This window comes from Chelon labrosus (assembly GCF_963514085.1).
Source record: "Chelon labrosus genome assembly, chromosome: 10".
In the NCBI taxonomy this organism is placed as follows: Eukaryota; Metazoa; Chordata; class Actinopteri; order Mugiliformes; family Mugilidae; genus Chelon; species Chelon labrosus.
Genome location: NC_140360.1, coordinates 26,337,922 through 26,365,719, shown reverse-complemented (window position 1 = coordinate 26,365,719; position 27,798 = coordinate 26,337,922). Strand labels below are relative to the sequence as shown.

At 39.7% G+C, this 27,798-nt stretch overlaps 1 protein-coding gene across 2 annotated transcripts; it reads left to right on the top strand.

The window, feature by feature from the left end:
* The first annotated feature begins 11,869 nt into the window (after positions 1-11,869).
* LOC311494682 (PHD finger protein 20-like) lies at positions 11,870-25,301 on the top strand. Of its 2 annotated transcripts, none has more exons than XM_084553861.1 (18): positions 11,870-11,907; positions 13,382-13,461; positions 14,004-14,175; positions 14,705-14,789; positions 16,033-16,106; positions 16,217-16,481; positions 16,624-16,698; positions 17,589-17,648; positions 17,887-18,073; positions 18,156-18,265; positions 18,364-18,486; positions 19,247-19,333; positions 19,413-19,555; positions 20,174-20,273; positions 21,000-21,195; positions 21,277-21,493; positions 22,598-22,820; positions 23,302-25,301. In XM_084553861.1, the coding sequence occupies exons 2-18, from the start codon at positions 13,382-13,384 to the stop codon at positions 23,436-23,438; spliced, it is 2,334 nt and encodes a 777-aa protein (XP_084409987.1). In that variant the 5' UTR covers positions 11,870-11,907; the 3' UTR covers positions 23,439-25,301. The 2 variants fall into 2 exon arrangements, with proteins under 2 accessions (XP_084409987.1, XP_084409986.1); XM_084553860.1 differs by having other exon boundaries at positions 18,361-18,486.
* Positions 25,302-27,798: the final 2,497 nt, after the last annotated feature.

Below are 27,798 nucleotides of genomic sequence, written 5' to 3'. Positions count from 1 at the left end.
AACAACAGCATGAACAGAATGTCTTCAATAAAGTTGGAAAAATGTATTCTCCTGTTATATTTCCAGCAGGTGTAAACACTCCATAGTAAGCAGAAGTATTTAGTGACAAACGTTCTATTCGGATTGATGTTTTGAGGCAGATTCTCTGATACCCCTCAGATTTTTTATCTTGTGTCTCTGTAAACCAGACTGTATAAAAATGGATGGTGGAACAGCTCCTCAAAAGTGAAGCTAAAGCAAGTAGAGCTCCCCGTGGTGGCTGGCTGCAATATATGTCATATGCTCCACCCCCTCCATGTTAGTGGATGGGACTAAGGCCAAATTAAAACACGAACATATACGTAAAATACATTTTTTTCAAGAATGGTTTCAGTCATTTTAGGTAGTTAATATGATGCTGAGAAATATTCAAGTGTCCAATCTATGGTTAAGTTGTAATCTATAAATAAAGTTGTAATAAAGTTGTCTATCTATCTATCTATCTATCTATCTATCTATCTATGATCAGAATGTTTTCCAGGGGGTTGAAAAAATGTTATCCTATAAATGAGACATGTGCTGTATTGAGCCTAGACCTTGTAAGGCCCTGTGCAACCAGCAAACAACAATGGCTTGCACCACATCACAAATTAAGGAAGCAGCTCCTCTTATTGACTAACTGGCACCAACTTTTAAACTCACTGCCAATAACATTGAGAACTGAAGTAGGTCAATTGGCAAACCACAAATCAGCAGACAGAAGAAATCAAGGGGTACCAAGGCGTGCTGAACTTCAGCCAGTTGCTTTAAAACCAAAGAGAACTAAGAAATAAGGAAGATGAAGTAGTTTAGTTTGGATTTTGTTGTAAAGTACTTAACACAGCTTCTATCCAAAATGATAAAGAGAGCAGAAAATAGGGACCAAATCTTAAATGTACTAGTGGTACTGAATTCACTGAAATTCACATGAAACAAGCAAGCCCTCCATAACCCAGCAGTAAAGATGAAGAGTCAAGGCTGGGGCCATTGTGGAAATTTCTTAAGGATCAGCGTCTCTGACAACTTCTAGATGCTGGCTTAAAAAATATTCATTCTGATGAATTTTGTTGTAGAAATACAAAGCAGATGATTACTGTCAACAAGGTATTATGATCCTAGTTGACCATCTTTTGGAAATTATTGCTGCATTAATAAGATGTGAATCTTTAGAGGACCTGGTACAGAACAACTTCTGCTTAAACAATCAGAATTTCTCTTCAGACATGTGATTGCGTTAGATTATCCTTCACAGACTCCCATACTATTTTTTGGTAAGTTTAACAGGTAACTTACTTTAAGATATCTTATGCTTTTGGGCTATGCAGCTAAAGTAGAGCTTTAACCTGTTAAACCCAGGCCATATTTTAAGAAAAACGCCTAAAAATACATACCCAAAGTAAATGAAGAATTGTGACACAATTACATGGTTCATATGCATTTCCTTCTAGTCTGGGAACATCTGGACCTCAGGGAATGTATCCCCCGTGTCAGAAATGTTGTGTCTGTTACTATAGTTGAGTAAATTGCAATAAATGAAAGGAGAAATGTGAAATTTCTATCCTCGCCTATATTTTTTCCTATTTGTAAGAGGATAACACTATGCTAACAATAATCCCATGCACACAGGTGCCACTGATCACCTTCAGCAATGTATTGACTAAAAGTGTAACAAATTTGATGGAATTTGAGCTAAGGGCAAAGACATTCGCTGGTTTGGTCGGACTATGTTTTGCTTAGTATGAGCGGAAAGATTAACTTCTCTAGTTTATTATGATACCTAACATGACTGGGTCAAGCGAGAGGATATAGAGTACTGCTGCATTTCATTTCGACTGTCCCGTATATTCACGCAGCTGTTATTTTTTCAATCAAATGTTTAAATTACTGCCAAACAAACTGTCTTTGAGAAAAATACACTTGGACTGTTGTTTTGGTAGCGTTGAAGCCTCGTCTTTTGGAAACATTTGGAGAAAAAAAAACCACCGCATCATGTAAATAACTTTTGATACGCATTGTAGCACTCTCCCGGACCCGGTACCGGGTCCGTGGGGTTCAGGAGGTTAAGGTAGCCAAGATTGTTTCCAACACATATAAGGTCCTGGATATAATGTAGAAGATGATGCAAAACATGGCGGAAATGCAAAGCTTCAAACCAGCTCCAAAACAAATCAGTGTGTTACATCACGCCTCAGTACTTCCATTTTTAATTAGAGTCTATGGCGACAGGCCAGCTATGTGCAAAACTATGCAGAACAATCTGAGATGTTTTGCTTAACAATACTGCAAACTACCACCACCATTTGCATGCATCAAGTTCAGACTATACACCAAAAACTCTTCATGGGAGACATGTTGACTTGTCTCGACTTAAGGGAGGGCCACCTTTTTATGCATTCTGGTTCACTTAAGATATTCTGGCATGATAACTCAGCATTATTAATAAACCAAGTCAAAACGTCTGTGTGAAATAGGCTAATCCCGGTGGAACCAGATCCCAGAGTGGTACTGAAAATATTCACACAGACAGGAAAAGCAGAGGTGTTTGGGTAAATCATGACAATCAGTGCCTCTGACAGGTGGAGGTACCTCTCTCACAAACAATATTCAAATTTGACACAGCTGGACTCAGCTCCATTAAACAATAGCAGGACAACCTCTAAGTGGAATGCAGCCATTTTTAGTAATACATACTGTATGCATTTCCTGCTTTGAACTCTCCATGTGTCTACTGTGAAAAAATGCTCTCAGATCAGAAGAAATCACTTCATAATAAAACCCATATTACTATCCAATATTTAAACATTGAGGATACTACTCCAGCAGATATGGCCCACGTGTTGGACTTGTCCTAAGTTAAAGTTTGGTCATCTGCAAAACTCTGATGCATTTGGTACCAAAGTGAAACCCTCTGCAGAAATGGCCATCTCTGAAGTGTTAATGAAATCACAATGATCACTAACAAGAAAAAAATGCTTTCGCTTTCACCTCCCTTTTAGCTCGTAGAAGAATAGTTCCATCCATCCATCCATCTTCTGTAACCGCTAGTCCTGTCAAGGTTCGCAGGGGTGCTGGAGCCTATCCCAGCTGTCCATTTTTCCTATCCCAGAGGAACAGCTTTAAATGGGAAACCTCCTGACCCACCAGAAGTTTCACCAGAAGTTGGCATAGTGACCCGATGCTATTCCTAAAGTCAGAAAACATTAAGCATTTCACCAAAGGATCAATTAAAAGATTTAACAAAATATGGGATCTGTTGATTTCTTATTTTGACATGCTCAACACTCCCATAGGACCACATGGCCCTGATGGTTTTATCCAACCTGCATGACAACTGATATGTGCTTTAAGTAAAATGTGGAGAGCCCCTTCCCCTCCTCCTTTCTATTTATTTTCTGTTTTGTTCATTTGTGTGGCAGTATGTGGGTGTTATGAGTGGGATGGATTTGATTGCTGAAAATGAGAAAGAAAACAAGGCATCGTACTTAAGTGCATCTTGTAATGTTCTTTCTTCAGAGTATTAAATGTCTGTGGATCTAACACATTATTTAGTGTGTGCAGTATTATTTTGGTCCCAGGGCTTTAAACAAAGCTGCCGAGTTCTGGCTGACCACAGTGAGTAAAGACCACGTATAAACTGGATTTGGGAGGCTTTAAAATAACCACCACCATTTGTCATTTCTGCAGTACCGGATTCCAGTGGCACAAGTCCAGGCAGTCTCTTTTTAGACTTCGGCTGATGAATTGCTGAGTCTATCCATCCAGTTTCTCAGCCAGTGCCCAGTTTCTTGCTCCAGTCAGAGAGCCCTGGCAGCTCGGGAAATCAGCGACATCAGAACTGATCATTCTGACAGACTGACTCATTGACGCTGCCGTGAGAGAAAATACTTAAAGAGATTAAAATGAGCATCGTGCCAGCACTCCACTCCACTCCGAGCAACAGGCCAAGGCAGGGAAACCCTATTGGTCAGCTGTGAATGGTTGATTGAATGATTGATGGGCGGAGTAGACCTCACTCAGCAGTTCTCCAGTCCAGGGGTAGCAACAGAGGAGACTGTTCACGTCGTCTCCTTCCGGGGTGGTCGCCCTTCCTTTGACTGCACCTTCCCACCACAAACAATTCAGGAAGGAGGCCCCAAAAACACCATTTACCTTACTCATTAATTTTGCCCAAGAGTAAGGTTGTTTCTTGGAGTTGCATTTAGTCGTCTAATATGACAATAAACTTTAATCAAACTGTAAATAGTTCTAAGGAGTCAGCATTTGTCTGCTGAGTTCTATTATCGTCGTGATGATACAGCAGTAAGTTTGTTTACATATGGAAACCAATGGTTGCCTGGAAAATGGGGGGAAAAAAGCAAATCAGTGTGTCAGTGTGTAAAATCTAATTTGCAGTTAATAGCTTACGCAAGCAAAAACACTGATGTCCTCTAAACTTCCTTAAAGAGTTCTAAAAGTATTTGCTCTCTGCGTAATGTGCAGCATGTTGGCACTGCCGGGAACAAATGCACAGATGATAATCTTGGCGATAAGCGCAGTCAAATTAGATTCTACTTGTAGCGGCAAATCCATCAGTAATTTACGTCTTCCTAGCAGTCCCTGCAAATAAGGGCCGTGCAAATTCAAAGTCATGTTTCATTCATTCAAACAACAAGAAAGAGCTCCTGATCCTGCTGAAGGACAAACCAACACATTTATTCCCCCGTGATAGTTGCAGGGTTGCTAAATTCACCCACAAGACAAGTGGATTCAGTGGTTGTTTACCTTTCAGACAACACATTCTGGGTTTAAAATGAAGCTATATGAGAGAAGGTCTGGGTTTTTGGTTTGTTTGGAATTCAGTGTCCCTTGCAGCAAGTCTGAATGGGTTCTAGGGAATAACAGAAAAGGCTTCTGGTTGTTTTTCTTCTTTCTAAACTCAGTCTGATTAAAGCTTCTCCAAATCGCATCCATTTTTGCTGGACAGTTGACAACAAGCGATTTCTCTTCCCTAAAGTGACTGCTTTATGAACGCAAAGCATAATGCAGTAATTTGCTGAATTATAAATAATACTACACGGCAGTAAGGATAAGGAGCCGTCGCTATGCTTCTGTTTCTCCTTTTATCAATTCTCTTTCTTCTCCTTTTTGCCCCGTGGAAGCCATGACAGAAAGAATTCAGCAGCCCTTTCAACTCATCTGAATGTAAAGTTTAGCATGAAATCAATTATTTATTCAACTTAGAGCTAAAGAGCTAACTTTATATTTCTGTGCCCCGCGGCCTGAGTGCACTCAGAGACCCCAGACACGGACTCTCTGCTTCATTTTCCTTCATTTTCCACTCTCTACACCAAACAAAAGAGCTGCACCACCTTTTTCATCCTCTGAATGGAGAGTTAATTACTGTAATGTGTGTGAAGAGAGCGATTCGGTCATTGTCAGCATTCTGTTTGGGCAGCGTCCCAGCTTATCCTGCAGCAGGGCAGGCAGAGGAGGGTCTGCAATGATGGCAGTGAAGGAAATTAGTTTGGTTTTGGGACTGCACCTTAGCAATTGTTTTAATTCTAAGATTGTCAGAAAGCAGAGGTAGCAACCTTCTTACCTATAGTAAAACATTGGGCCACCGTTGCCACAGCAATTTTAAGACGCTATAGGGGGCAGTAATAATACATTCTAGATGCCCATTTTTAAGTCTTAAGTCTAAATTTTTGACCTTTAGTCATGAACTTACACAGGATTTCATGATAATCCTCCAAAAGAAACAAACGGCGTTTCCTTTTTCACCACCACAAGCTGAAATGCAACACTACACTACTCCACTCTAAATAGGGCTAATGTCATCTTCCATGTCCTCAGAGCAAAAGGTACAGAAACTGTGTGTTAGCAAGTAAAATTACGGTCATGCATTTCTTTAGGCTATCATCAGTGTATCAGTTTATGTATGCAAATTCTGATGAGCTTGAGCTCCTCGTGAATAAGCACTCTTACGGGATAAATGGATTCCTGGTAGTTTCATCAGTTTATTGCTGCCATTAGATCCACCATAAGGCCTCTCAACAAGACCCTGTTTTTACATAAAGCAACATATGGCAGAGCTGATAAATGAGCAACTGAGGCGACACGTGATCACCTCTCTCTGCAGCAATTACACACACCGATTAAAGGGAGAGGAGAAACAGAAGAGCAAGCACACACCTTGAAACACTGGACGATTGATGGCGAGGTAATAAACGCAACACACAATTTAAGTTTTCAGGTATTAGAGGAGAAAAGCACAGGTGCACCTGCTTCTGAGCACCCCTTCAGGCCATACCTCCAGGCCAGCGTGCATGATCCCAGGACCCTGAAACTGAACACCCCAATAAAATGCAACCCCACTTTGTTATCAAAGTCACATGATAAGTGTTGTTTACTCAACATTCCCACCAACAGTCAGATAATTAGTCCACTGCTGATCTTATAAGTGAGCTTCATTAGTTAAATGTAAACAGGCATTTTAAAGATTTGACATATTTCTATACTTGGTAATGAAGGAATCAAACAGCTGACTATGAGGAAGTAAGTCAGTAACATCCATAATATACTGTTCACGCATTCGGTAAACAAGAACTGGATTTATTTTATCGTTTCACCCCAACGGAAAGTGCACAGAGTTGAACTGCAGCCCAGTTCTAGTGTCCAGTACACTCTGGACTTTCTATACTTGAATTAATGTCCGCTGTGCCACCAGAACATTGCTTTTGATAAGATCAGGGGCTTGGTCAAGTCAAATATCATTACATACATAATTTCAACTGTTATGTTACTTATGTTTACTATCGGTTTGTGCACTACTTACCTTAGTTGGTGGACTGACATGAAGGCTGCCTTGTTCAGGTCCAGTTTCTAATGAAGTCATCTTTTTCACAGTTTATTTCTTCTTGTTGCCTCCCAGATGCAGTGCGGTTTACCATGGTGAGTGGCTCCATCTAGTGCACACATGAAGTCAACACAGACTGACCACTGACTCCATACCTCCGATATCTGTAACCATCTTGAGCAGTCCGATGACCTCCACTCGTTGTAACCTGGATGATCTTTCCCATTGCTACAGTGTCAGACATACCTTGATGCCATTAAAATTGATTGTGGTCCCTGCACAAACAAAGTAGTTAGAAGAGTGGAGTCATATTTTCACATTGTTAAAGTTACACCTGCATACCAGCTTTGCTATGCTTGACTTTGTTTTGCCGTTTCCACAGTAAGCTTTGGTTTTAAGAAGGTCTGGGCTATTTAAAGTCTGCGATTTCCTTTGCAGTTGATCAGTGTTATGTCTCCTGGGTGGAATAGGGCAAGATATGGATGGTAAAACAATCATTGAGCTGGAAGAGTAGAAGAAAAAATAAAAAATGACTTTTGACTTTCTCTCAAAATGCTGTAGGGAAGGATGGTTGTGCCAAAACAATGTAATAAAAAAAGGCCTTTATCCACATACACAGTCAGTTCGATGTAAAAAGGTGTAAAGGTTCCCCAAAGGTTCATTACTGCCATCAACTGGACTGGAGTGTAGAGCAAGAGGTTAAACACAATCTTTCATGTAAATTAGATTCAGTTGTCTTATCTTATGAGGCCAACTAATGAAAAATAACTCAGCCTGACCTTCCTCAATGACAGAAAAAACATCTCTCCATACTTGGTGCAATAAAGTATTACATGTTCAACAGTTTCAGGTTGATTGCAGTGTGCACCCTGTCCTGTTGGGTGATTGGCTATTTTATATGTGTAATTAAGAACTTGACGACCCATTCTCAGATGTGTGGTGACTTTTTTTCTTCTTTCCTGCTTCAGTTCAATTTCCTCCCAACCCAACCTGTTTGTGTATATTGTAAAGATGTCTGCCTGTTTCACTATTATCTGTGTATATAGTTAGATTCTTGACCTTGCTTAATTTTTACTTAATGGAACTAGAAGGTCTATGTCAAGCACTTTCAGGGGCATTATGCAGTCCACCTCCAGCGTGCGTTTTAACAGGTCCACAAAGTTGACCAAATCCACCGTGCTGTCTGATTTGTTTCTAAGACATAACATCTGGAAAAATGAGAAATGAAAGTCAGTGGAATACAGTATATACTCATAATAAAGTTAAAGTAAATTCGAAAAGACCACCAACCTCCTCCAAGGCATCAAGAGAGTTGAGATGGTAAAACCAGTTACATCAGTTACATAATGTATCTAAACAGGTGGTGTTTTGACTGGGGTTCAGTTGCTAGATGCATCTAAATATCAAACGGCTGAACATTGCAATATATTTAGAAGATACAAGACTTGATTCAGGAGCAGAACTCTCACTTCTGTAGAACAGATAACTCACCACATCGTATTCGTGAAGCCCATGAAAAAAAGGGGTAACCAAGAACCAGTTCTGCTACGATCACACCAAGAGACCATGTGTCTGTTGGCTCGTTAAAGTCAGAACCGAGCATTGAGCAGTCTTGACCCTCAGCGGCTGCTGCCGACGATCCACAACAATAATGTTGTCAACAGCCTCCACGCGCAGCAGTGCTGTGTTCGGCTGAAATCACACTATTCTTGTCACAACTGTGCATGCAGATAATTATTCGCTTTTGCAATTTTATACTTAAAAATCCCAAGAATAGTAAAAAGTAAAATACCCGATATAGAACAGGACAGACTTGCACCGAGAGAGGTTGGAAATGTCTCTCTCTATCATGTAATCACGCAGGCTCGGGTCCAGAAGCTTAAACTGCAGACAAATGAATCTTTGGTGGCAGAATGAGCCTGAATGACCTGCCTTACAAGACTGCACTGTATTCAAGAGACTGCAGTTCTCTCAAGATCTTAATCTGGTGGAGACAAAAGATTAGATTTGTACGGTTTGCTGTCACCTAATAGGCAAGCAGCATGGTAATAAATTATGAAGATATCTTTACAGGAATATTCCAGCTTCACTTTTGATAAATAGACAATTTGTTGTGTACCTCCTCCAGTGTTTGTGCAGCAGAAACAGGGTGATCTTTGGTGAATTTTATGGCCAAAGAAGTGTTGGTACAAGTCTCCACACACTGTGGGACCTTTTCAAAGCTGTCTTCCCCAAGAAAGGCCTGGACCTCATAGCGGGAGGCCAGTAGGGTTCGCTCGATTATTGGGAAGTTGCCTGCACAGGACAAGAAACATGTTGTTTAAAAGAGAAAATATAAAATTAACGGTTTGTTTCAAATGCGAGGATTATCTATGAAATAAAAAGTAAATGCCGCAATCATTGTTTCATAGCCTCAGAAATGAGTGAAACATTCACAAACCACACTAAGTTTTCTGTGTCTACTGTTCAAAATGTGAGACTTCTTTCACCAGCTTACCTGACATGTCACTTAGTGCCATAGGTGTCTTTGAAGAAAACTCGACTGTTGAAATACAAACGGAAGCAATGAAAGAGACGTCTGTCTGTGTATTTGAGCTGATGTGACGTGAAGGACTGATATGTTCTGTCAGAACTCTTAGTGATTCCATGACAACATTCTGTTTCATGTCTGTTTGGTCACAAGCCTTAGCCGTGTTCTGAAAGGAACTTTTCATCCCTCACTTTCAGGGAGGAAAATACATTGGTTATGTGAATACAACATGGTCATACAATTTGCATGTTGTTATACGGGAATACAGACGTGTATTTACCTGCATGTTAGAAAGGAGGAGCAGAATTCCTACCATGGCAATGAAGGAAAGGGCTGGAAAGAACAGGCCAACATCAGCCCACCAGAGAGTCCAATCTGCCTCACGGGATGAATTTGCAAAGTTTGAAAATTCCATAGAAGACATGAACTGCATTTTTTTTAATAAAAGTCACTAAAGTAGCTATTCTCATGACTCCACTAGGGGGTGCACTCATTAGTAAGACTGTGGTGGGGACACAACACAACACTGAGAACCAGAACTAAACAGCAGATTGCAATGTGCCGAACATGCGCTTATTTTTCTTCAGAAATTTCAGGTAGTTCATAAAATGTTTTGTAAAAGCAGTTTATTAAATGTAAACACTTTTATAATGTAATTGTACTATTTGCACAAAAATAAAGGGAAACATTTTATGTTGTTATTTTTAAGTTATTATGCTATTATGTTATTGGTCTGGCCTGCTTGGGATCAAATTGGGCTGTTTGTGGCCCAGGGCCATTTCTAGCTTCGTCTGGGGCCCCTAAGCAAGATGCTGTTTGGGGGCCCCTAATTCGTTAGATGGTCCGCTAAGATGCCACAATCTATTTCAATTCATGAACAAAACAGGCTACAGTTAAAATTAAACGTCTTAAGTTGAGCCACTCACTCAAGTTAAACTGATAACTATAATACAAGGAAAACAACAGTCCTCTATACATCAATAAAAAAACTAATTTTGAGCGTTTATACAAACATTTACCTTAAATAAGAAAATACAACAAACCAACATCTATTTTAAAGTACAACAATGAAAATAAAACATTAAAAGAAAGCGTATTTAACATCACAGTATCACACTTATCAGCATATGCCCTCCCTCCATTTAATAAAAATACTAATAATGTGAATAAATGGGTCTGGAGTCAGTCTGTCCATTCACTTGCGACATTCATTTTATACTAGCCAACTTTCATGAAGCAAACACTAAAGCTGAGTTTGTGACGAACAAATCCTAGCCAGCTAGCTAACATTTATCCAGGGCTAGCTAGCTGGCTAGCAGGTCAAATAAACAAACTTGCCTAAAAAAAAAAACCAGCTAGCGTTTCACCTCCACCTATCCAGCCCACATCACCAACAAACACTTTACTTTTGTCCTTTGACCGTTTTTCTTCCTCCGTTTTCTTTTTCTTCGGTTTTTCCACGCCACTGAGATAAGTTCTTTTTGATGCCATTACTGTGTTTGTTTAGTTTAATATTCTCGCTAACGGGAATGATGGGTAGCTGTCAATCATTCCTCTCATACCTGTCAGCGGCCCGCGCTACGTCACTCACTGAGTGACAGTGCGGTCCAAGGAATATGATGTAATAATGCCACAAAAACACCAGCCACAGCTTATCATTACAGTTTATTTTATTTATACGTTTATTTTTAAGCATATAAGGGATGTAATAAACACACGAGATACTACAGATAAAGACAGGACATTTTAATTCTCTTCAGATGAGGTTGTACATGCAGCTTTGGGGCCCCCTGTTGGCTTGTGGCTCCTGAACTAAAATGTGTTTGACACCTATGAGTGAGAGATGGTTCTTTAATAAACACATAAGCCTACTTGTTCCAAAGATGAACTACAAAATATGTTCAAGATGTTTCTCAGTTGGATCCATTATCTTTATCAGGAAGAGAAGAGCAATCATTTTTATAAGTATCGAAATAAATAAATAGTCATGACTTTAACCTGGTTTAGCAAGTCTACTTACAATATGAACATTCAGTGCACAGTTTGCATGATGCATAATTTTAACTTTTCATTTTCATTTAAAGACATATATTATATTCTTTTTTTAAAGTATTGTGTAGATGCCTCCCCGATTCACTTTATTGTAGGATGGTTAATGGATTGCTTTATATTCATAAAAGAACATAAAATACGAAATTATAATAAAGCAGCCAATGATTTGTGGAACTTGAATATTTCCGTAGGTTGCGGTTAGAAAGAAGTTATGGGTCATTTGTCTTTGTATAATACCGCAGAGGCTATCTTTAATATTAGAAAAAAAAACACTACATAATGCTGTATAATATAAGATCATAAACCTCCCGAGACAGTTTCCTCCGAGTGCTCCTAGAAACAATGAAACGGAAACATAAACACAATCCACCCAACAGTTTACGTATACATCAAACGGCTGAACGTCTGCTCTCGCGCATGCGCTTTACAGTCATCACAGTATGAAGAGTGCAGAGCAGAAGTAGCCTCAGAGGTAAACAAGCTTTTTTGTTGCTTATTTCCATATTTAACGCTCACAATGCAGTTTTTACAGCGGGGATAGTTTTTTAAAGGCTTCCCCTTCCATGACAGCTCACTGGTGGACATGAAGCGTGTAGCCGTCTGCAGCTGTCACTCTGACTTTTCATACTGAGCTAGTTAACCTCAGCAAAAGCTAACCGTTAGCCGTGTTAGCTTATCTATTCACAGTCAATGGAGAGAAGATACAACTCCATTCAACTGCCCTGGCTTAACGAACAACTTGAAACACTTGCTTGTCTCCTTTCAGGTGCACGTGTAGTTTACGAATATGACAATTTCAAGCATTTTATGCGTCGTTTCGTTCCATTTCTTGCCCCTATTTGAAGCTAGCACATACAGCGTTAGCATTTTAGCCACTGTCAAATATCCGTTCGGCTCGCGAGGGGCGGGGCATTATCCGACTGACAGCAAAGGCAACCAATGAGAATCCTAAATGTGCGTCATTGGCGTCTTGCCGGGCCAATCAGCTTCTTTGTAGAGGAAACTCACAAACCTTTAGAAATATCGTCGCATAGTTTCTCTCATTCATTAGACGCTGCGTTCATTTTCAATAGGCGCTTCTGTGATTTTATATTTTAGACCACACGATTGACAACTGATCTAAAACTAATCCAAAAAGTTTAGCTGCAACCCCTGTCCGAGACATTGGTGACGTCTTTGTGTATGCTGTCATCGCGTAACGTAACGTAAACCACACCGAGTGTTTGAAAAGTCATCAGCTGTCATGTGATTCTGTGGTAAATCAAGTATGAACCTGCCACTTTTAATTCTTGAGACATAAATAAAATAATAAAAATGTAATCAATACAATGAAACTGATATTTTCAATTTGCTGCATATGTTCTTTTAAAGTGCAAAAATGGAGGTATTGAAGATGTCACTTATGAGAGAAATAGTCACTAGATAAAGTTAAAGATGCCATCTTGTGTGTATAATATTAGCTAACTCACAAGGTCTATTTCTGGGCAAGGAATGTAATCATCAAGGTAAATAATACTGTCATGTGAGCCTTCAATGGCAGGAAGGGACTGAAGACGACTGCAGTAGTGTCATTTACATTTTTTTCGATACCCCTAGTGATGTGTCAGCCAATCATATGCATTACAGTTATCTTTTAAACCCACAACGTAAGTGAGAGCTTGTGCAACATTCAAATGGCCACTTGCCAATAATGCAGCTGTGAAAGAATTCTGGCTTAAATGAGCATATAAAGTTAATCTTTCAGGATCAGTCTGTGAATTTGTTGTTTGCACATTTTTGTGATTTACACAGTAATGTAAAGTTCTCTCCTTTGTTCAAATAACGAGTGCAATGCACCAAGGCATGCGGAAAAAGGTCTTTCATAACAAAGTTTGTAATAAAAACATTACATTCATGTGAGCATTTCACAGTACATTCACTGGATTGTATTGATCTCTGTTTTCCAGATGAAGACTCCTCCGGATAGGTCAGGAATCACCTTTGAGGTCGGAGCTCAGCTAGAAGCCCGAGACCGCCAGAAAAACTGGTCTGTATCCCACATACACACGATAAAGAAAAATATTGGTTTATTTTACAGATTCTGTATTTCTATTGTTTAAGAAGAAGTTCTAACATTATGGGTTGAGACAACAGTTTGAAAATAAAGACTTGGTACTGATGCTGCCGTTCAACCAACATGCAGTGGAAACACCAGTTAAAAGAATATTTATTGAGCACCAAGCAGATCCTTAATGACTAGAAGTTCAAAGTCCTAGATGTGTAGTTAATACTGATATCACTTTATGAATGAATTTGACAAATTGTAAGTTTATTCCATAATGTAGTTAACACCAACTTTCTTACTAAACATCCTCTGATTTTAAATAATGAAATCATGAAGAAAGGTTCTTTCATGAAATTAGCTGGAAAATATCTAATATTACTGTTATAATTGACACATATTTTGGTGATGTTTGAGGCCATATAAAATTACATATCTATGTAACTGACTTAATTTGAAACTTAAAAAAGGTTTATATTTAACGTTGTTTAAATTTATGATAACCACCTTGTTTGTCTTCCTGTCAGGTACGCAGCCACTATTGAGAGGATCGACTACGACACAGAGCAGGTGCTGATCCACTACCGCCAGTGGAGCCGAAGACATGATGAATGGTTTCACTGGAGCTCGCCATACCTGCGGCCGTTGGAGCGAGTCAGCCTGAGGCGGCAGGGCCGGAATCCCTCTCAATCTGAACCCGTATGTCAGATACAAAACACAAAGCATGATACAACAAAGCAAAGCAAATCAGCATTCAGCATGAAAGATTTTACAATAGCAACAACATGTGTAGCAGCAGCAACACTAAACACAGTGCTGAGTGTGGAGATATACAGTGTTAGATTTATGATATCAGGGACGAGTTCTAGGCTACAGTACACATCTAAACATGCTTGCTGGCTGCATTTAAACATGAGCCAGCCTCAAGTGGTCATAAGAGGAACTTCAGTTTTCTGCACTTTAGTGTGGGCTTCGTTTTCAGCAGCAAAGTTTATCACTTGGAGATATCTGTTATATACATAGAACCTACTGATCTCTAAAATAAGTGTTTTTTAGTAATGTTTTAAAGGTATAAGTTTGTATCTAACGTTGACTGAACTCAATATGTTCTCTTGAAACCTTCACTCTAAGAACTTTGTGCATATACATGATGTTGAGCGACTCTCTGTTCCTCTTCTTTGTTTTTGTTTGACTTGTTTAACTTAATTTTTCTCTCTCCATGCCTCAGACGTTTGTTTCAGGTTCGAAAGTTCTGGCCTGTTGGACAGACTGTCGTTTCTATCCAGCCAAAATCCTCAGAGTCAACAAAGACGGTGAGGCTCAACTCGGACCTTTAATCCTAGATGTTGTCCTACTGTACGTTACTGCTGAAGTGATGAGATGGAAGTAAAAATGGAAATAATTGCCTCTTCGTGCAAATGACTGAAATGTCTCTTGGTCTGCTGCTTTGGCGTCTACGTTCTACATGTTTTATGATTTTTTTAGATTTTAAAAATTTCCCTCTTCTGAAAAATGTGCAGAATAAAGTTTGTCTCATGGTCAGATTCCTCTGCTGAAAGCAAAATCTTACAGCTTAAGGCGAGTCCCTTCAAGCATATTTGATGTATCATAATGTGTCTTACACAAATGTATCCAAAAAAGCATGCAGAGAAACCTTAACACAGCCCAAATATACACGTCTTTTCTCAGTTACCACAATGAAACCATGACCAACTCCAAAAAGGGTCTTTTTTGGTATTTTGACACACATTTCTACCGGAATCCTCCTCTTTCTTCTCCTCCACAATTCATAGTGATGATATAAGGACAACCTATGCCTGAACAGAAACTTGAACCAACTTAGGGTATCATTCAAGATCTTTAATGTTATTTGCACAGTAAAAACAGGAGTTTAGACCATACAATGATATTCTTACTTTGCAAGTCTCCTTACTGGCAGCAGTAAACAAATAAAAGAAATATACAACAAGAGAAATCTGTTAAATCAAAATGTTTTAAAAGCTTAAAACCTGGGTTTAGGATCTGATTTGGCCCAGCATAGCTGTTCTATGACAGTATGAGTCTTGTATGATTTGGTGTTTTTGCAACATCATGATAGTCTAAAGATGAGCTTCGCCTGAACAGGGACTTGAACCCTGGACCCTCAGATTAAAAGTCTGATGCTCTACCGACTGAGCTATCCAGGCTCTGAAGGAGGCTGTCACATAAGATTACATCTGCAAAAATGCCAAACCATATTTAATTCTGGTACCATAATGCTAATGAAAGATAACTACTTCTTTAGTAACAACACAACAGGAGCACAGATGGGTCTGTACAGTCAGAGGAAAAAGGGATGTGTCTTTATCCAAACATAACTCAGCTTTACACATCAAAAAGTGCACAAACTTTACCTGATTCTTGCCTCTGTTTGGTAAACGCTGTAGCTGCAAACAAATCTATGAGTAGTGGTGATTAAATGGCACAAGACTATAATCACATGTTTAAGAAACTAGATGGAATGCTATCAGCTGCTAAACCTGTGTGTGTGTGTGTGTTTGCATGTGTGTGTGTCAGACTCCTACACAGTGCGTTTCTATGATGGCGTGGTTCGGACGGTGAAGCCGACAAAGGTCAAACCTTTCCAGGAAGTAAGAAATGCAGTCAACACCCTTGTTCATCTTCAACTGATCTTTTCACCAAATCATGTCTTCTCTGATTGTCTGGGTTTGTTTATTTGTTTCTTTATTATTTCCAACAGAAATCCAGATCTGAGAAGAGTGCTGTGGGAAGCGAGGGGTGGGAGGAAGGGGAGAGTGAGGAGGAGGAGGAGGAGGGAGGTGGAGAAAGAGAGGAAGAGGAGGAGGAAAGAAAAGGGGAAGAAGAGGTGGGGGAGAAGGTGACATCAGAGGAGATGGAAAGACGTGAGGAGAGGGAGGAGGAGGAGGAGGAGGAGGAGGAGGAGGAGGAGAGGAAGGCAGAACCTTCATCATCCCATTCACCATCAAAGAAAAAAACAGATGATAGTAAGTCCAATGACTTCCGACCTACAGCACCTGCTGTAGGTCTATCCTGATATAGTCCTCATGCTATTGGAGTGCTATAATGCATTATAGCTGATTTGTATTAGTTGGCTTTGTGAGTTAATTCAGACGGCCTTTCTTACAGGCAAAAGCAGTGAAGCTCAGAATCCACCTGACTCCAGTCTTCCAACTCCCCCTAACACTGGACACATCGACAGAGGTAAACAGCAGCGAAAAACAGAAAAGTTAAAATAGTAAAGTTGTGTTCAGTGCAGGGAAACAAACAATAAACAGTTACCACTGACACTTTTGTTCCCCACAAAATCAGTCAGTTGTTGACAAACTTTTGTGGCGCAAAGTTTGGGTCAACTTTTGGCAATGTGTATGTAAGTACAGCAAAGATCTACCTGGCCAGTCATATAGTTTGGGTGTGCTTTATGCGCTGATAGACAGAAGAGTAACAGGGCATAGTCAAACACATCATCTGAGCGCCTTTGATTTGATTTTGTTTACAGTATGGCTCTGATTGGTTGGAGGACTATCCAATTGCATACGGTGGTATTTTTTTCTCTGTATTGGTTAAAACGTGCCGTATAATGAAATCCAAATGGTTGTGAGTGTTAGCAGACTCTGGCTGCACAAGGCTAGAATTTTACAGTTGACTGAGACTGTGGCTGAAGGCATTAACATCGCTTTTTGAAGTCACATTCTTTAGTTTTTTCCTCAGATGGTAGAGCATCAGACTTGTAATCTGAGGGTTGAAGTCCCCGTTTAGGTGTTGGATCTTGTCTTGTTCTACGCAATAAAAGAGCAAATGTTTGGAATATAGAAAATGTCATGTCCCATTTCTGTTTTCATTTTTTTTGCTGCAATAAAGCTACCACTAGGGATTAAGTGGCTCTGATGTAATTAAAAACTAAATAGAATGTTCTAATAAGATATATGTGTCTAAATGCCACCAAAAATTACATGACTCATTTTTGTTGTGATTCTTAGTAGACTCAACTTTGTAGTATGTAGTGTACTAAAATGGTTTCTTTATTATTAGAGAATTAGTTCTGCTGATACTGATGCTCATTTTAGTGTCTGTTAATTCTCACACTGTCTCAGATGTCCTGTTGGAGCGCCAGGCCCACCTGCCCACCACACACAAGTTCAGTAGAGAACCATGTAAGTATCTTTACACTCCACCAAACCTATTATTTTAATTGAGGACTTAATTACTGTAAAGCCCCTCTCAGAGAGAATTTCAGAGCTCCTGTTGTTGAATTTCTGCTCCTTATAAAATTTAAATCCGTCTAAAGCCACAAATGTTTTTAAGAACTGAATTTAATGTATTTATTCGAAACACTAATGATCAGCTTTTTTCTTACCGTCAACTGATGTCCTCTTTCTCTTCCCTTCTCAGTGTATAGGGTGATAAAAAACCAGCCTCCTCCTATTCTCTCTATTGAGTTGGACCACAACCCCTTCAAATGTCCAACTCCCGACTGCACCAAGTCGTTCAGGAAGGCGAGTCTGCTACACTACCACATCAAGTATTACCACACTGAGCAGCAGCTGGACGAGCGAGGCAGCATGCAGCAGGCAGCGAGGTCAGTTGAGAGTTCAGATCCCACAGCAAGAGTTCAACAGAGATTTTTTTTACCGAGTGTGGTGGTGGTGGTGGTGTTGCAGGAGGAAGCGGTCTTCTTCTGAGGGGGCTGACTTCATATCAGACAGGAAGAGTGAGAACCAGAACAGCATCTGTCATCGTGATGACCGAGAGCACAGCATCATGGGAACAGGCAGGACAGCTATGCTTTCACTCTAAATCTGAAATTAAACACACAAGTTATCTCGGTTTTTAAGCAGCAAAATGAATTACTGTGTGATGTTATAGCAGAAGTGAAGAAGGACGGAGGGAAGGAGAAAACAGGAGGACAGGACAGGAAGGAGAGGAAGAACTTCCTGAGAGTGAAGCTAAAGAAAAAGAAAAAGAAGAAGAAAAAGAAGAAAAGTCTACCAGGTAAGAGTCATGGTACAGATGGCCCACAAGTGCAGGATTGATCATTTTTCTAAGTCTAACTTGAAAAGTTCACATTGCTATAAATCTAAAAGTATTTAGCATGTGTGTGTCCGACACACCTAACTTGTGGCTTTTGCGTTCATATTCAGTAGTATGAATTTAGTCTTAAATCCTAAATAAATTAAATAATAAATAAATTATCAGTTTGTACTTATGTACTTCATGATGAGAAACAAATAAAAATGTATAAATTAAAAAAACAGTGACTTATGAAAGTCAAAGAGTTTGGTTACTCTCACAGAAACAGTATTTGACCGCCAGAGACTTGTTAGCCTGCTCAGCTCTTAATGCTTAATCACTGTGATGGTGACGTTACCTTTTCAGATGGTGGAGAAGGTTTGTTGTGTCCCTCTTGTTAGTCACAGTTGATTTCCCTCATCTTGTGCAGACTCTCCTCTCCGTGTGCGCTTTGAAATGTATTACATGCTGCTGTTGATTGTTGAACTGATTGTGTATATCCAGGCAATAAAACAGATCATTAATTAGTCATCAGTTTATCATCAACAGTGAGGGTTGTTGTTGTTATCAAGATCAAATCTCTACTGGTGTTCACCTCACACAGTAGTTTTGCCTCTTGTACATCCCTCAACTCTCCCGTGCCTCAGATTTTATAACCTTTATCTGTATCTGATTAGTCTGTGTATTATAATTATTAGTATTCAGAAAATTAGAATAATAGCTTTACCGCTCCTCTCATCAGGGCTTGGCAGCAGTGACGATGAGAACTCAGACAGACCTCCAATCACTCTGAAGCTTTTGACTGAACACCACAGCCCCAACACACATGGTGGGTACTTACACATACACACAGACATCAATCAGTTTAAATTTTAAACTGAACCTAAAGATATCAGCTCCTCTTTCAGTTGATGATGGCAGCGATTGGTCGACGCTAACAGCAGAGAGTGGAGAAGACACTCCCTCTTGGCCTGTTTCTATGGAGGCAGAGGACTGCGAAGTGGTGAGGTGTGTGTGCGAGGTGGACGAGGAAAACGACTTCATGATCCAGGTAACACACACTGGGCACATTGTGACTCTTCAGTGCAGAGTTAGAGAGAAGCTACACATTGAAAGACAGTAGAGTAGACAGAAAAAAAAATAGTGATACATGTAGAGAAAAACAAACTAATGCAAAACAGAAATATCAACAGGATTTCCTGAATGAGACCGTTTGTCTTCCGGATATTTGCTTCAAGAAATTTTCTGTAACTGGACCTCTTTAAAATTTTGTTGAATACTCTTGCGCTAGAGCCTCAAGTTTAACTTGATTATTTTGTCAGAACTTAGTTTCTGTCTGTCAGCCAGCATTTTAATTTGAAACTGAGACTTCTCTGTTCACATTGTATGGGTCAATAGAGCAGCCTCCATTGGGACTTCACTGACTAGAATCCCCGTTCACTTTGTTCACTGACAGTTCAATAAAGGTTGTTTGAACAACTTTTACCTTTAGCTCTTACTGACATTAAGCCGTATTTGAAAATGATGACCAATGAGACACGTTTGAATGTGTAATAAAAAATATTTATGTGGGCTACGTCCCAAGTAGGTGTAAAAGTCCACTTATACGATACTGTATGTGGTGACGGCTTTGTGAAAATAAACACTGAGTCTCTTTGTTTCTCTGCAGTGCGAGTCGTGTCTGTGTTGGCAGCATGGCACCTGTATGGGTTTATATGAAGACAACGTTCCACACAACTACATCTGCTACTACTGCAGACAGACTGCAGGTATGAACTACAGCTCAGTGTCTTATAATGCTTTGATTATTGTATTTTATATAATTGTACTGAAGATGTTGGTCAAAATAGTAAAAGAATTAATTTAGTTTTTTCTAATTTGATAAATTATTTGTAATGCACAGAAGCTTTTTCCGGTTTACTGTACATGTCAGACTTTTTATGGACATTAGCAAGCAGCTTTTAGAGATATTACAATTAACATGTAAATTATAAAGTAGAAACAAGAGCAGTGAAAAACTTAAACATATAAAATGACATCTGGCTGGAAAAATGCATTTGCATGTTGTGGCCACAAACAGAGGCGACAAGAAGTGTTGTTGACAGGGTAGTTCATGTAAACTAACAGTACAACCAACCACATCGATGCACATCTGCTTACATTGTTTCCTAATGTAAAACAGAAATATCAACAGTATTTCCTGAATGAGACCATTTGTCTCAAACGGAGCGACATGTGAGAGTATACTGATTTTGCAAGTCAAATGTTCAGTCAGAGGATTGTAAGTGGAAAGGTGTTTCATCAAAATGGCCTGAGTGTACCCTCACTGTGGGAGGGAGGACTAGCCTGCAATATAAGCGACATAACTTGTGTGAGTAAACCAGCTGTGTAGGGGTCTTTGAAAATAAACATGTTGTTTAGGTCCTCCAGAATTCATTCAGTGCAACTGATCCTGTGTCCAGTGTGTTCATCTTCTCTCTAATGCTCATGTTCAGGTTGGAGGCGGGCTCAGCGCTTCATGTCTGAACCTGATTTGCTGATATCTGGTCACATGTTTGGCCTGTCCTGCGTGAAAGAGAACTATGCTGAGATCAACGCCTCCAAGATTTCACACACCGGCCATCTGCTGGCGCATACACATGGCCTCCATCAGGTCCTCAGTGGGCTGCAGCTCAAGATCAGTTTGTTACAGTAAGTACAGTAACATCATAGACTCTGTTCATCCGTCTGTAGACACGTCCTTTCATTCTGTTTGTTCGTCTGTCTGTGCAGCTCTCCATCCCACCCCGACCTGCAGCTGTGGAGGTTGCCATGGAGACAGGAAGAGGGGCTGAGATTGACATCCAGCCCAAGTGGAGAGCCCCCCATTTGTTATGTCAGCAGCGAACACTGCTACCCAAAGCCCGGAGCATTATGGGAAAAGTCTGAGGAGAAAGATGAGGAAAGGCCGACAGTTTCAGTGAAGCAGGAACACGACACTGAGGAAAAGGTAGACATATAAGAAGCAGATTCCAATATCAGCCATTAACCTTTTAACTGTCCAAAGTTATCGTAATTAAATGCCTATATATGAATAGGATTTATATACATTTCTTACTTATTGTAAATCTTAAACTTTTACATAGCTCACGTTGTTCTGCTGTACGTTGTGTTTAGTGCTAATTGACAGCATATTACCTCATTTAACCAAGATGCTATATCATGTTAGCACTGATTACACATGTATTTAGTATTTTGCTTAAAACACTACAGCATGTAGAAGTTGGTAATGTGGATGTAGATTCTTTGTCTTTGAACTGCAAATCACATGAACTTTAGAGCTGAACTGGAACTATTCAGATTATCCATTTAGGATAATTTATTTTTTGTTTCTAGCTTCTGCAATATGAGAATTCGGTGCTTTTTATTTCAGTAAACTGAATATTTATGACAAAACAAGACATCTGGAGAGAAAACAGTGACCTCAGGGGACCAAATAGTCGGGGACAGGACAGATACAAGTGTTTAGGTGTCATGTAAAAAACAAAGCCTGACTCAGAGGGAGGCCTTTAGTTGAAGCAGCTCCTCATATTTGCAACACTGATCTCCTGCTGTTGCTATGAGACCAGTGAAAACCAGTTTGGATGAAACTATTTTTACCTTCTACTGTTCCAAGTATGAGGGCTATGGAGAAACTGCTTCAAGAGTTCTGCTTCATAGAACCTTCCAAAATAAAATTGAAAGCTACCAGGTACTTCAAATTAGAAGTGTAAAACCAGAAACTAATCAGACATAAAATCAACATAAACAACAGCTTTTAAAAGTCTCCCATCAAGTAAATCTAATGCTGAAGACATTTGACTCTGAGCAATTGGCCAGTTTCTGCCATATGCAGCTCGCTCTCAGTTTTTTTATTTTTTATTTTATTTTGAACTCCGCTGGCACATGTTCTGAAGTTGTGTCCTCGCCACTGTATTTGAAGTACCACTTTGAGCCAACTTCTTGGCTGGGATAGAAGTGTAGTGAGATATAATCACAGTCATGCGGTAACATAAAACTCATTCAATGGTAAAGCTAAAACCTGACGGTTTCCATCTTTGATTCTGTTTTATAGGAAATAAAGTCTGAAGATGTCTACACAGACCCAACTGATGCCGCTGTTGACACACACCTCATGACACACATACACAGTAACACCAGCATAAAACAAGAGAACCACACACCGGAGCATCGTGCAGCGTCTGTAGTCGAGTGTCAGCTGAACCTGCTGGAACATGTCGAGTCTCTCCACCACCAGATCAGTGCCAGGATGGAGCTGATAGAGCGAGAGCTGGACGGTAATACACACACACACACACACACTCACACACACACACAGCCATGCAAAGCAAAGAGATACACACTGGTTGCCTGGGGTCAGTTAAACAAGATAATGCTCTTGTAAAGGTTATGGATACTGATCCACAAATAGTTTCTGTGTTATTCAGATATAATTCTGTGTTAGAATTCAGACTCCTGGTCTGATCAGCTGAGGGACGACCTAAAGGCTGAACTGTAGAACACCATTACATGTTAAAGACAACCGAATTAGATCACTTAAAATCCAGTGAAGTCACATAGTACTAAGTTAGCAAGTTAGCTCCCAGTTATCCTCTAAGTGGCAACTACTAAACTTCATAGTAAGAGTGAGCAGCAAGTACTTCCTACATTCATCTCATTGGCAGATTGAATAAACGTTTCCATTTATTGTCACAGAAATCTTTTCTCTATGGTTCTCTATATATTTCTATATTGTTCTCTCCCTTCCTCTCGTTCCAGTATTGGAGTCCTGGATGGACCACTCAGGTGAGCTTGAGCCTCCCGACCCTTTGTCCCGCCTCCCGCAGCTCAAACAGCGAATCAGACAGCTGCTGTGTGACCTGTGCATCATAAGACGACTGTCGATTTGCCGCTGACTCTTGAACTCTGACCTGTAGGTGTGACGGGTTGGCACAATGACAGAGAGTGAGTCAGAGATCGGGACACTCCGAGCATGGAGAGAAAACTGTGTTCACAGCGTCACCAGACAGCTCTGGTGGAAAGCAGCAACACAAAGAGACAATGACAGTTTTTATAAAATGACTGAGCAATTGTAAACTTCTACAAAGGAACCACAACGTAATCTAACCCTCCTTCCGCAGAACTCCTAACGTGTCAAACCACTGGTTTACAACAGGTTTGACTATTGATTCTGAGTGATCAGCCCTTGTCATCCATGTAGATGGACAGAATAATGTTTGTCTGTTTGGAGGCTTGTTAGCACTGAATGTTGGCATTGATCGTTTTCTTTCAGCCAAATTGTGACAACTCACAAACACAAGGGAAGAATTTGGAAGTTTGAACATGTATGAACATTTGCAGAGTGGTGCTCTTAAAAGCTGAATATTTCTCAAAGCAGCGATTTTGTAATTGTACTAATGTTAGTACTAACTGTAACTTCTCAGAGGGTTTTTAGGTCAAGTCAGACCAGAAAGTGTTTCTAAAGGTTTGGTGACCACTTAACTGCCAGCCGGGCTGCGCATGTCAGTCACAACAGCTCTGTTTTCTTTGTGCTATTTTCATCACGCCGCTGTTTTGTTACAGGATTGTAAATCATTTCATTAGCTCTCCTAGCTCTCTGGCTAATGGCTAGCATGTGACCATATGCGTGTGCAGTTTATTTGACCTATTCACTTCAATGTTCTTTGAGAGAATTAGTTATTTGTGAAAAGTGAATGAACGGCGCAGCCAATGCCTGCTGTGGGACTGGGCTGTAAGGATTTAGTTCGTAAATGTTATCGTCCTCTTGAGCAGTGAGACATTGTCCAAATTAGGTTGTGGTGAAAGGTCCAAGTAAAATTTGTTGAGAGAGTGTCCAGATGATAAGCAGACAGACATGTTAATGTTTCATTAAAGACGTTATGAGTTTCAGCTTCATTTCCTCAGAGTGGCTTTGAGAGTTTCTCCTGTCTCTGTTGCAAGGTTAACAAGATGAACACTCTTCTCTTTTTTACAATTTATTTATCTGGTTTAGTTTTTTACTTTGCTAGAGTTATATCACTGCTTTAGTTTTATCTCTTCCAAATGTTTTAAAATTGTCTGTTTTGGGAACAGATGAGAATAATCTAAGCTCACGGAGCTGGTTTATAAAAAGTGGCCATACGTGTACATATGTCACCATTTCAGATAGAGAGGACTGCTGGTACTTAGTAACATTGTTATCCTCAACTTTTGATTATAATAAACTGTTGCATTAACAAACGCCCTCTTTTGTGTGTAATGTAACTGAATGTTTTATTCACTTGTAAGAAGCTAACTATAAAGCTATAGGTTCATCCTGAAAGGCTGCAGTTTTAATTTTGAACACCTCAGTTCACCTTTATCCAAATGCAAATACGTGATCTGGTTACTCACATAAGCTTTCTTTTTGAATTTCCTACATCAAAGTCTGGCTTTGACAAAAAATGTAAGATTCCAGCCTGTGTTGAAGTAAAACATTCAGGAAGTCATGTCTCTGGATTTTAGAAATACTTGTCATGATTCCAAAGTCTTCCAACATAACTGTAGCCATCTGGTCTTGTTTCTGTCATTTTGATGTAGTTTTTAATAAAACTAAGAAGGAGTTTAAATAGTGCTTACAAAGACATAAGCAAAAGGCTGTGTTGCATGTTAGAGGTCACTGATCTCAATGATCATGATCTGCTGAGCAACAAAGAAAAAAGGTGGAATTTATCATAAATAAACAAATTCAGTTGGACCAATGTTCCTTTGAAGAAGTGAGTCGTGTCAAGTGAACAGGAGGATGATTTCCATTCATGTCAAGAATCTTGAACTATAAGGGCAGAGATAAAACGTTTTTATTTATTTAGGAGGTCCATCAACCTTAAAAGATGATAGGAAGTTTTGTTGCCATGCATACTGATCTGCTAACAGATTTCCCCAGCTGAGAAGGTATTCTTCTTTTGAGAAAATGCTTAATGAACTTTGTCAGAGTAGAATACCGGAACAAATTAAGCACACACAATTATATATCAATTATATATTTCTACTTCAACTCCATCCAGAGTCAGCTAGAAGATTGAGCTTCTTTGTGTAAACATAAAGGAGTACAATACATCACTTATATATTTTTATATTACCTTTATTCAACTAGCAACTGTCACTTTATGGGAGCAACAGCAACAAAACAATTTCCTTGAAGGATTAATAAAGTATTCTGATTCTGATTCTGAAATATCACAAACTTGCGCTTAAAGCTACAGTGCAGATGTTTGGTCTCCCCCTTCTGGCAGTCAGAGTAATTACATAAACATTGTTTGTTCATACGCTGTCGTGAGCAAATAAGCCATTGACTGCATATAGGTACAAAGGAGCAGAAACCTCAGGAGCTGAAAATGCAACCAACGTGTTCAGTACCATAAACTGCAGTTCCTCTAATGTCCACTTGAGGAATTTTTATATAATTCACATTTCGCATTCATGTTTAAATTATAACAAGGCTTTAAGCTATACATTATTAAGGGCGTGGCTGCCTTGACTGACAGGTGGGTGTCCTCACAGGTTGCTAACTGTCTGCCTCAGCCACTACACCATTTTAAAATTAGCTGGCAGTTACATGGAGTCAGGCACTGTCAAGATGGAGACAGCCACAGACACCATGCTGAGCTTCTAAACTTCTTCTTGGGAAATGTCACGCATGATGTATGCCCACAGTCTACATTTCACAAGTACTCCTCTTCTTTCACACAAGTTCTAACCTGTGTTTCTCCTCACTGTCGACCTCTTTCTTTTATAGACTATAATCCTCTCTCTGAGTGCAGTTTCTTTCTTACCTCACAGTCACATTCAAGACTTTCATTTCTCCTCCGTACACGTTTTGTGGTCTGCTACATCTCTGCCAGTCTCGGTCTCTGCGTAGTTGTTGCCCACTCCAGCTCTGTCAAAGCTGTCTGAATTTCATCACTGACTCCAGATTTCATTGTCTGCTATGGTACTAGTTACAGAGAAATTTACCAGCTGCTGATTAGCTTAATCAAGAGTTTGTGTAGTTGCTTGGATTGAATGGAACAGATGTTCTTCAACACTAAAACAGCATCTTAGTAAATGTACTCTTAGTGTGACATGTGGTGACTCTGTGGAGACTGTTTTGAAGGTATGACTTTAACCTTTGATGGATATATTAGTATGCAGTGATACGTTGTTTGTCCATACTATATACAGTAATTATACAATGTTGTTATAATATAGCCAGGTCCAGTCTGCCATATGGTCTCGCTGTGTGTTCCCAGACCACCAGGATATTTCCTGTTGGCACAAAGTGTGTGTATTAGACTACACAGTCCACTGAGCAACAACCTAAATATGGATTTTTGTAGAAGTAGTGTGATTGGTCCTCAGTTCATCAGTCGGCATGACTTTAACCACTCAATAACTGCCCTAGTTTATAACAATAGAATGACAGCAGAGACATCCTTCACTGAATAATCACTCAGAAAAAGTTAAGTATGTCTCAGCTTTTATTTACATAATTGATTCTCTGTCTGATTGCTCTATTATAATTTTATCCCTTATTCTATCCCACAGTCTGGAAATTTGTTCCCTACATGTAACCCTTTCATTCATACACACAATCGGCACACTTGAAACAATGGGCAGCGACCTGTGTGGCACCCGATGGAGCAGATTGGGGTGTTTGGCGGCTTGCTCTATGGCACATCAGCCTCTAGTCCACAAGCTCGCCCTTTAATATTTACATTCAAATAAACGCATTAGTTTAAGTTTAAATGAGAGTCTGTGCTTTAAACCTAGCAATAATCATCAAATTGATCTGAGTTAGAAATGAGATGGCAGCAGAAATCTTCACCTCAGACCAAAGGATAAATAGTGGCTTTAAAACAAACAAAAAACATTAATTGGAAATCACAGTTTACATCTATTTAAAAAAGACTCACTTGTTTCCAGGATTTCCTTTCTGCCTCTGCCAGAAAACAGGAATCCAACTGAAAATATCCCATCTGGCCTAGTCACGAGTAGGCCCTCCTTCACTCCTACATTAACGTAGAAACTACAGACTAAACTGGACCTCAGAGCTTTACAGAGAGAGAGAATGATGAAACACTACACCCTGCTTTAAAACTCACCTGGAGTGAAAAAGTGCTGCAGACGTTTTAAAGGTTATCCCATCCATCTGTCTGCATATGCTTGATGCCAGAAAAAGAGGGAGGAAAGAGATTTATATGCATTTGAATAAAATATACATGCAGCATACATTATAGAAACAAGAGTGCATGATACTTG